Source organism: Lutra lutra, chromosome 18 (genome assembly GCF_902655055.1).
Source record: "Lutra lutra chromosome 18, mLutLut1.2, whole genome shotgun sequence".
In the NCBI taxonomy this organism is placed as follows: Eukaryota; Metazoa; Chordata; class Mammalia; order Carnivora; family Mustelidae; genus Lutra; species Lutra lutra.
This window is the reverse complement of record NC_062295.1, coordinates 18,879,878-18,889,992: the sequence shown is the minus strand read 5'-3', so window position 1 is coordinate 18,889,992 and position 10,115 is coordinate 18,879,878. Positions and strand designations below refer to the sequence as shown.

Here is a 10,115-nt window from a genome sequence, read left to right as displayed (position 1 = left end):
ACCACAGCCACACCCGCCTAGTAGCAAGCCAGGCGGTCACACTCCCACTACCATAGGATCCTCTAGGCCCCAGAGGTGTCTTAAGAGGTGGAACATCTGCTACACCCATGAGTTCTGTCCTGCTGAGGCCACAGGAACGCCCACTTCAGCCTCCAAGCCACTGGAACAAATTCGAAGCCTGCCAGGATATTAGCAGTGGAGGTGGTGAGAGGCAGTCATATTCAGTATATGGTCTTGGGGTGGGGTGTGGACAACAGGATTCGCTCACAAATCAGATGTGTGGTATGACAGAAAGAGAAGTCAAGGTTAACCCTAGATTATTCTTTTTAAAAAAATTCTCTTTTTGTGCAGAGAGTGCACAAGCAGGGGGAACGGGAGAGGGAGAAGCAGGCTCCCTGCTGAGCAGGGAGCCCGATATGGGGCTTGACCCCAGGACCCTGGGGTTATGACTTGGGCTGAAGGCAGATGCTTAACCAACTGAGCCAACCAGGTGCCCCTAAAGATTTTTATTTATTTATTTCAGAGAGAGAGAGAGAGAGAGAGAGAGAGAGAGAGATCACAGCAAGGGGAAGGGGAGAGGGAGAATCAGACTCTTTGCTGAGCAGGGATCCTGATGTGGGACTCAATCCCAGGACCCTGAGCTGAAGGCACATGTTTATTTGACTGAGCCACTCAGGCACCCCTAACTCTAGATTATTCTTGGCTTGAGCAAATGGAAGATGAGAATTGCCATTTACTTCGATGACCAAAATTACAGTAACAGCAGGTTTTAGGGAACTAGTAAGAGTTCTGTTTACATGACATGTTTAGGTGGAGATGCTGTTAGCCAGAAGACATTCCAGGGAAAGGATCTACAAATGTGAGATACAGTAGTATACGATGGGATACACACAGGAGACCTCTGGTGTCACTAAGGGAGGGAGTGTTAACAGAAAAAAGATAATGTTCAAGAACCAGTGCCTGGGGTACTCCAAGCGAGAGGTCAGGGAGGTAAAAATAGGCCATCAAAGGAAACAGGAGAAGCAGAAAAGTGGGAAAAACACCAGAAGGATGTGGCATCTTCCAATCCTGGTGACCAGAGTTTCGGGAAGGAAAGAGGGTCAGCTGTGCCACGTGCTGTGCCACTAAGATGAAGAGTTGGCTTCAGTTTCATACGATGGATGTCACTGGTGACCTCCAGAAGAACAGCTTCAGAGGGGAGGTGGGAGCATAAGCCTGACTGGGATGGGCTCAGGGTGAGGGGATGGGGAGATAGGGGTAGCAGTGAGGAGGGGATCACCCTTGAGGAGCTGAGTACAGAGAGGGATGAAAATGATGCTCCAGTTGGAGGGAAAGGGGAGGTCAAGACAGGGTTGCTTGCCTCTCTTCTTTTGAAGATGGAAGAGATACCAATATACTGATACACTGATAGGAAGGACCCTGTGGAGAGGAGGCACTGATGACGAGGGAGAAAAAGAGAATGCTGGCTGGAGTCATGTCCTTGAGCAGACAGGAGCAGACTGGATAGGGTGTACAGATGGAGGGACCAGTGAAGTATGGAGGAAGCAAGGCCATCAGATGATCAGGATGGGGAGGAGCTGTTGAGAAGAAGAGGAGAAAGGAACCAAACACTTACATAGGAGAACCGAGAATGAGTGGACAAGGGGAATGTAGCATGATTGCCAGGAAATGTGAAGGGTCCACTTGAGATTAGAAATGATGAATTTTAAGTGGGACTAGTCATCATGCTTGTGCATTTGCTGTTTTCAGCTGTGTGGGTATAGGTACTGGGCACTGAGTGGGCAGAGTTGATTTTAACCAAAAAATATAGCGCAGTGAGAGAGGGTCAAAGGAGTACATGGTTTAAGCAAAAAGTAACTATAGATCATGTTTATCTGTGCAGAAGGGGCATGAGGGGGGTGATCAATGAATAGAAAATCCAGTCCTTTAAGTTATCCCGTGTCCTCATGCTAAAGTCATTGTCCTCCAGGTGCAGGGGTCTTTAGGAGTGTTACCTGTTTATCTAACAAGCATTTATGGCACACTTGTCATAAACTAGGTCCAAATGGATATGTGGTTACTTCCCTAGAAGCATCTGAAGTATCAGGAAGATAAGTTGGATGGATCCAAAGCAGGAGGGATCTTGGGCAATTACTGAGAACACAGGTTGACTTTATTTATTTATTTATTTATTTATTTATTTATTTATTTAAGATTTTATTTATTTGACAGACAGAGATCACAAATAGGCGGAGAGGCAGGTAGAGAGACAGGAAGGGAAGCAGGCTCCCAGCTGAGCAGAGAGCCTGATGCAGGGCTCGATCCCAGGACCCTGAGATCATGACCTGAGCCGAAGGCAGAGGCTTAACCCACTGAGCCACCCAGGCGCCCCTGACTTTATTTTATTGTTGATAAAATTTTTAAGTAGGTTGAAAGATGCAGAGCTAATTGAAAAGTACATATCTTTATCAACCAAAATAAGTAAAAAAGAGAACTTATGGATGGATGTAATTGAAAAGTTTGCAGTATAATAATGGCTCATGCTTACCAAGAGCTTACTATTAGCAGGCTCTGTTCTAAGTGCATTACATTTATAATCTTGTTTAATCTCACTAGCGGACCCAGGATTTGAACTCAGGCAGCCTGTTTCCAGACACTGCACTCCTAGCCACTATGCCTTACTGTCTCTTGAAGAGCCAGCTTCAGGCAAAGCTGGATCCAAGGAGTCAAACACTATTACTGGGACTCAGTCTTTCCCTTTTCCTCTGCTTACTTACATGTTGAATTAGTTCACAAATGTGTTAAGTTCTCTCCATTCATGGTAGCTGCCAGCTTACCCCATCCTTAGAAAGCAAGCAAGGTATTTTCTCTTTCTGAAAGGACTAGACCTACATAGGTCTGTAGTTAATAATATGAAATAGATTCACAATATTGTCAAGTAAAAAAGCGTTTTACAAAACAGCAGATATGGGCTGATCCATAAACTAACAAACACATGTATAATTGGAAGGATATAAAAAAAACATTAGTGATAGTAATTTCTGAGTATTTTTATATGGGGGACTTTTTTCTTTTTGCTTCTCAGAATTTTCATTTGTTTCTACATTCAGGATAATATAATCTATAATAATAATGTTGAAGGAAACAGAAAACTCAATACAAGCCAACAAATATATCTCCTCAAGTTGTTCTCCGCAGCAGGGTACTCTTCTTATATCACTAAGATCTGCATTTCAGAAATGGGTAGATTGGGGGGGCGTCACCAACAGTGATATTCTCATCTGCTTCCATTTGGTTAAAGACAAGAAGATGAGAGGGAATATCCCCAGGTACTCTGCGTCAGCTCTGCTACAAGGTTAGTGTCTTCCCTGGCATTATAAATAATCCACTTTGGGTCAATTTTGAAATGAAATATTCGTTCTTTCTTGGAAGCCTACCCCTAACAGGGTAATAGTTAGTGGTCCATGGTCCATCAAGGAGGAGAAAGGAGATCGGGAATCCAGGGGAAGTCCCAGCATGAATATGCAGCCCAGGTTCTAAGTACCAGGCTGATCGGGAACTAGCCATTTAGTCCCTGGCCTCCAAGGAGTTTACCGTCACATTAAGAACGCAAGATGGTAAGATACGGGGAGCAGAAGATTGTGTGGGTTTACATAATGCAGGATGGGAGGTGGGGCACGAGGCAGTTCTGACCCAAGGGAAGGCTGTGGGTGAAACTGATCATCAGCCTCCCTATTTGGGCTTTTTTTTTTTTAAGTTTGATTGATTTTGGGGGGGGGGCGGGAGAGTGTGCGTGCGGGGGGAGGGGCTGAGAGGGAGAGGGAATCTCAAGCAGACTCCTTGCTGACCGTGGAGCCCGACTTGGGGCTGGATCTCATGACCCTGAGATCATGACCTGAGCTAAAAATCAAGAGTGAGACACTTAATCAACTGAGCCGCCCAGGTGCCCCATTCAGGCTTCCCCCACCCCCACTGGTTGTCCCCTTCTCCAGCCTATAGCATCTGGGAGAACAAGGGAAAAATCAACCTCCTTGAGATGGCTTCCACATTTATAAGATAGGAATACTAATAAGCCCTATCTCATTGGCCTGTTGCGAGGATTAAATGAGGTACTGCATCTGAATGCTGAGCCCAGGGCCTGGTGCTGAATAAATAAATGCTCAATACTTCGTGGCTATTACGTTGATAATGAATGCTGCTGACGGCACAAGTACACTCACATGGAGATGACAGAAGGTTTGGAAACTTACAAAGTACTTAGCCATGGTTCCTGGCCTTTCAGATTTGGTTCCCTTCTGTAGGCAGCATCTGGTCCCTTGAATTTTCGCTCTCTGACTTCAGCCAGAGAATGGAGCACACGGAAAACCTCTCATCCTCACTCCCAGTCTGTTCCTAAAGGTAGAATATTCATGCACACCCTCCAGCTCAGATGTGAACTCTGCACCTCACGCAACCTGCAAGACCGTGGGAGTCCATTTCACGGTTCTTGGTCTCTTAGGAACCACCCTGTTTGGAACATTTTCTCACACTTTACAAAACTAGGCTCTAGGGGGAAAAGAATGGAAACTTACATGGAAATATGGCTGAATAAGTCTTGATTGGGTCCAAAGACTTAGGGGAAAGAAAATTTCCTTGTTTAATAATTTCAAATTCAAGGTCTTTTTTTTTTTTTAATTTTTAAAAATATTTTATTTATTTATTTGACAGAGATTACAAGTAGGCAGAGAGGCAGGCAGAGAGAGAGGAGGAAGCAGGCTCTCCGTGGAGCAGAGAGCCCCATGCGGGGCTCAATCCCAGGGTCCTGGGATCATGACCTGAGCTGAAGGCAGAGGCTTTAACCCACTGAGGCACCCAGGTGCCCCCAAATTCAAGGTCTTAAATGCAGGTTATAAGAGTGGAAGGGAGGATTCAAGAGAATGCTCATGCAAACGAGCAAATGAAGACTCAGAAAGGAAGGCAAAAGGAGGATGTGTGTCCTGTGATTGCTGTCCTGTGTATGCGCCCTGTTCCCCCACCTTCATTCTGTGAGCGACTGCTAAGTTCTTTTTCTGTGTGAGCTATTCCAAATCCCTCTTTCTGCTTCTATTAGCCCAAAGTTAGCTTCTGTTGCTCACAACTCAGTAGCCCTTCCTGGTTTATAAATAAAGGGGGCAAAAAGGCAGATAGGAGTGAGAAGAAAATAAAACAAGGTCCAGAGAGGAATAAAGAAGACAGAGAAAAGCAGCCAGATCTTAGGACTACATCTGAGTTTTGAAGGATTCCAGTCCCAGTCTGTGCATAATCCTCCCCGATGCTCTCAAAGAAGAATCTGGAAAAAAGAGAGGGGTGGGGGATGAGGAGCAGACATGTCTGCTGTCTCACTCCTGAAAAACTCCACTGAAATCACGGTCACTACTATGGTTGGAAAACTGAAGAGGCAAGTCTGCCTGGCTCTGATGGGTTGGAATACCCAGGCATTTCACAGATTATGAATTCGAGGATAAAAATAATTTTTAAATTGAGCCAAGTAGAGAATGATGAGGAAAAAACTACACTCAATTTTTTTTTGCAAGAAAAAGTTCTTGTCAGAGTGAATTAATCCACATTTAACCTTGTAATTCTAACAACGAAGTGCAGAACTAACAGGTTCACAATGTGAAAAACTGTCAAAGGTGTATCTTAGAGCTCCTTCCAGCGTATTTGTTTTGACATTATTATTAAAAATGTGATTGAAGAATTAATGAAATCGTAATCAAACCCGGAGATGACATAATGCCAGCAGTGTGGTTCATGCCTTGAATAATGGAACCCCAGGAGGTTTTCCTAGTTATTCCTAGCTCCCCATTTTACAGCTGAGCAAACCAAGGCTCAGAAAGGTCAACCCACTTGCCCAAGGTACACCAGGAATCAAGGGTCAGGCTGCTGCAATTCAACCTTTCTACGTTTTCTTTTTGAATAACTGAAAGCTGCACTGTGATTCAAGATTCAAGTAGCCATTTGTTAAAAACTGGAGCAGTGAGCTGATGAGACAAGATAAAATTTAATCAGGTCAGATACATAAGGACCTACATGTTGGGTCCAAAAACGCCCACTGTACAAGCACAGTATGGGGTTAGACATGCCTTAATCAGCAGCACTTGTAAGAGACACTTAGAGATGGAACTTGGCTGTAGGTTTGAGATGTCAGCAGTGTGATGTAGCTACAAGATAAAGATAATGGAGTCAGAGGTGGCATTACTAGAGGCAGAGTTTCCCGAAGGAAGGTGAACCTCCTGGTGAACTTTTCACCCTACACCTGGAAGTCCTCATTGGGTCCCAGCTGTCAGGTTTTGGAGGTAATACAGATGTTAGTTTACACCTGGGAGAGGAGCCTAGGATGGAATGCTATTAGGAATGATCAAAAGAAGAGAGGGAATTGTAAAGCACTGTCATTTAAGAGCTTGAATCCTGGAGTCAGGTTAACTCTAGCCCTACTATGTGTTCATTAAGCCTTTATCGCACTGTATGTAAATTAGGAATTATAAATGAGTACCTATCTCCAAAGACTAAGGAGGTAGAACATGTCAAGTGATACACGCATTACCGGCACCGGACAACCACCCAATAATTGTTAGCTACTATGAGAATTAAGAAAGGGAGGTGATGTGAGGATAATGGTAACAAGGAAAGGAGTTAACATGGGAGGGCTTGAAACAAAGTTGGTAGTTATGATCTGTAATAGAAGGATTGGCCTAAGGTTTCTAGGATGGGCCTGGTTTGGGGACAGAATATTCCCTGTCTTGGGCTAAGTTCCACAGAGCCTGATCAGGCCATTCCCTGAAGAAGGATGTTTATTACTTTGTGGGAGGAGAGGGTAGAGGAGATGGTCACTCAGACATTCTGCGGGGGTAGCACTTGGTGAACGTCCAGGCACGGGGATTTGGCATTGCTGTGGGGTGACAACTGCGTTCCTGGGCACGGTCCTTTAGGTCTGCTCTGATCCACCAAGGTGGCCACTCAGGGCAGCACTGGGTTTGGTCAAACACATGCCTGGTCTGGGCATGGTCCCTGTGGGCAATTACTTGGAAATCATTCGAACCCAACATGGAATTGTTCCTGGATCAGTCTTCCCCTGTTTCCTCCTCGTGTCCCTGGGTGAAATCTGCAGCACTCTGGATCTTAGGGACGCTGTGGGACCCCAGAACAGCTCCCCTGGGAGCAGTCCGCCGCTAGGGGGCGGCCGCGAAGAGAGGAACCAGCCCCGCGCGAGTCCGCTCCTTTGGGGGCTCACTCTCCCGACACGTCCCAGGAACGGTGGGGTGACAGTGGGGTGGGGGCGCATTCTTCACGGGTGTGAGACAGATCGAGCCGCCTGCGTATGAGTCAGCGCGCGGGGGGCTAGGGAGCTCCGTGAATAGTCACGGAATCTCACTCACGCTCGGCTCCTCCACCCATCCCCGTCTAGAGCGTGTGTCCCAGTCCCGCGCGTGTGTTCGCACACGGCACGATGTCCGATTCCAGGCTGTGTGTGTGGTAAGATGGGGATGAGGGGGACAGGGGTGGGTCCCTGTCGTGTTTCCACGCCCATGTGGGGTGAGGGGGTGTGTCCTGGTCAGGGTACGTGTGTACCTGTGTGTGTGCGTACGTGTGTGTCAGTGTGGTGGGAGCGTGTATCAGTGTAGAGTGCTTGCGTCTGCGCCCGGGTCTGGATGTTGGCGCAACCTGGACCGAGGTTCCCTGCCTTGGGGGTGGTGGGGGCGTTCAGCCCCCCGAAGGAGTAAATGTCTCGTCAGCCCAAGCCGGTTCAGGGAGCGGCCAGCGCGGGCAGGGCCCGCGGTAGCGAGTCCTGGGAGGGGCAGGAGACTGGGGGCGCAGGGGGCGGGCCAGGTCCCAGGGCGGGGCGCGGGCTCGGGGGACCCGCGCGGCTGACGTCAGGCGACTCCTTAAATAGAGCCGGCAGCGCGCGCGGCTCGGCATTTCTCGAGGAGCCCGAGCGGGGCCCGCGCCAGCGCCACCGTCCGGTCCGCCCGCCAGCCCGCACGGCCGCGCCGCCGCGGAGCGTTCGGGGCGCCGCGCTCCAGGGGCCGGGCATGGAGCTTCGTGCGTTGGGCGCACTCCGAAGCCGGCGCACGTGAGGCCCAAGGAACGCCGTCTGGAGCCCCGTGGCCCGGGACGGGGAGATGTGGGACGCGCAGCCGCCTGTGCCCCGAGGAGCCGCCGCCCCCGGGATCCCCGGGCATGGTGCGCGCCCCGGCCGGCAGCGCCCGAAGACGGCGCCCCCCACGCCCGACCCGCGGGGCCGGAGCAGCGCCGCGCCAGCCCTCTAGGCGGCCGCAGGGCCACAGCAGCTCCGCCGCCGGCGCCCCCCGGAAACCATGACCCCCGGCGCGGGCCCATGGAGCCATGGCCTATAGGGTCCTGGGCCGCGCGGGGCCAGCTCAGCCGCGGAGGGCGCGCAGGCTGCTCTTCGCCTTCACGCTCTCGCTCTCCTGCACTTACCTGTGCTACAGCCTCCTGTGCTGCTGCGACGACCTGGGCCAGAGCCGCCTCCTCGGCGCGCCTCGCTGCCTGCGCGGCCCCGGCGCGGGCGGCCAGAAACTTCTCCCGAAGTCCCGCCCCTGCGATTCCCCGGGGCCCACGCCCAGCGCGTCCGGCGCTCCCAGCGCGCCCGCCGCCGCCGCCGCCGCCGCGTCTGCCCCTCGCCTCGCGTCTGCTAACCACTCGGGCTCGGCCAGGATGGGCACCAAGCGACTGCCCCAAGCCCTCATCGTGGGCGTGAAGAAGGGGGGCACGCGGGCCGTGCTGGAGTTCATCCGCGTGCACCCGGACGTGCGGGCCCTGGGCACGGAGCCACACTTCTTCGACAGGAACTACGGCCGCGGGCTCGACTGGTACAGGTAAGAAGCGGGCGCGTCGGGTGCCCAGTCGGGTTCATCCTTAGGGCCTCCTCCTTTGTCTTCTCCTTAATCCGGTTCGCTGTGTGGGTTCAGGCTGACACGTGGGGGGACTCCAGCAGGATTTACTCAGAACTTCCCAGGGATGGTGTAGACCACGGCGCGTTCCCGAACGGCAAAGGACAGTTGTTTTTGGAGGCGCCGGAAGGGAAGGGGGATCTCTAACCAAAACCTCGGGGCGAGCGGGTGGGCGGCCTCCTTGTGCAGTCTCGGGGGGAGCAGGGTGCCCGGGGAAGGGGGCCCTCTCCTGACCTTTGCCGCTCTTAACAGGCATCTGAAGGACCCTGAGCAGGGAAGGTCACAAGAGGGCCCCCTTGTGGCAGGGCCCCGCGCTTGGGTGGAGAGGCCCAAGGAGAGGTGTGGGGACGAGGAAGGTCCCTTCGGAGGTTCATTCCCAGCTCCTGGTGTTCGCCGCTGTGCCTCCACTGAGAGCGCCCAGTCGCTCTGACCCTGAGTTATTGGTCTTGAGTGGTGGAAGGGAACCTTGGATTTCAGTCATGCTCTGTGACTTAGCTTGAGCAAGTATTTGAAACTCTTTGAGCCTCGATTTTCTCATCTATCGTAATGGGTAGGAAAACTGTCCCTGCCCTTATCTGCTTTCCGAGTTCTTTCTCAAGTGCCTTCAGAGTGTGAAAAATACACCTGTCCCTGGGTGGTACTTCCAAACCAGCAGCCAGGGTGTGGAATTTGGGATAAACTGGTGGGCAGTTCAGATAAGGGTTGGCTGGATCCTGGGGAGAGCCAGTCAGAGACTGTCCAGTCCTCTGTTGCCCTGCCAGGGATGACAGGCACCAAGGCTAGTGGTGTCTAGGGATCGCCTGAAGCTTCTGGAAGGTGACTGCCTCTCCTGTTCAGTGCCCATCGGCTCCCAATCCCTGCATGGTGCCGTGGTGTAAGACTGGCCCAAATGTGGGCTGAATCAGGGCATACCCCAGGGTGGTGTAATGTAGGGACTCCCCATACCACATGGGTCACAGAATTCCCATCATCACCTGACTCCTTGAAGACCATCTGAAATGTCTGTGTAGTCATACAGCTGGGGAGGAATAACATGGTAGCTGACACGGGAACTAGAGCTAATTTTAAAAAATGTTTATAAAAATAAGCCCTTTAGGGAGTAGAAGTCATAAGCATATTGGACAAATGAAAACTTCATTAGAAGGGGGACCCCACTGGGCTCATCTAAGGGGCCCTGGATTTGCAAGGGGGTAGCGGGGCCGATAG

At 50.9% G+C, this 10,115-nt stretch overlaps 1 protein-coding gene across 1 annotated transcript in view; it reads left to right on the top strand.

Moving 5' to 3' along the window:
* The first annotated feature begins 7,939 nt into the window (after positions 1–7,939).
* Positions 7,940–10,115, top strand: part of HS3ST2 (heparan sulfate-glucosamine 3-sulfotransferase 2) — an 88,157-nt gene continuing 85,981 nt past the window's right edge. The window contains exon 1 of the mRNA XM_047712826.1: positions 7,940–8,834. Within this exon, the coding sequence (XP_047568782.1) occupies positions 8,341–8,834 (494 nt within the window). The 5' untranslated portion in view covers positions 7,940–8,340. The remainder of the gene's footprint in view (positions 8,835–10,115) is intronic.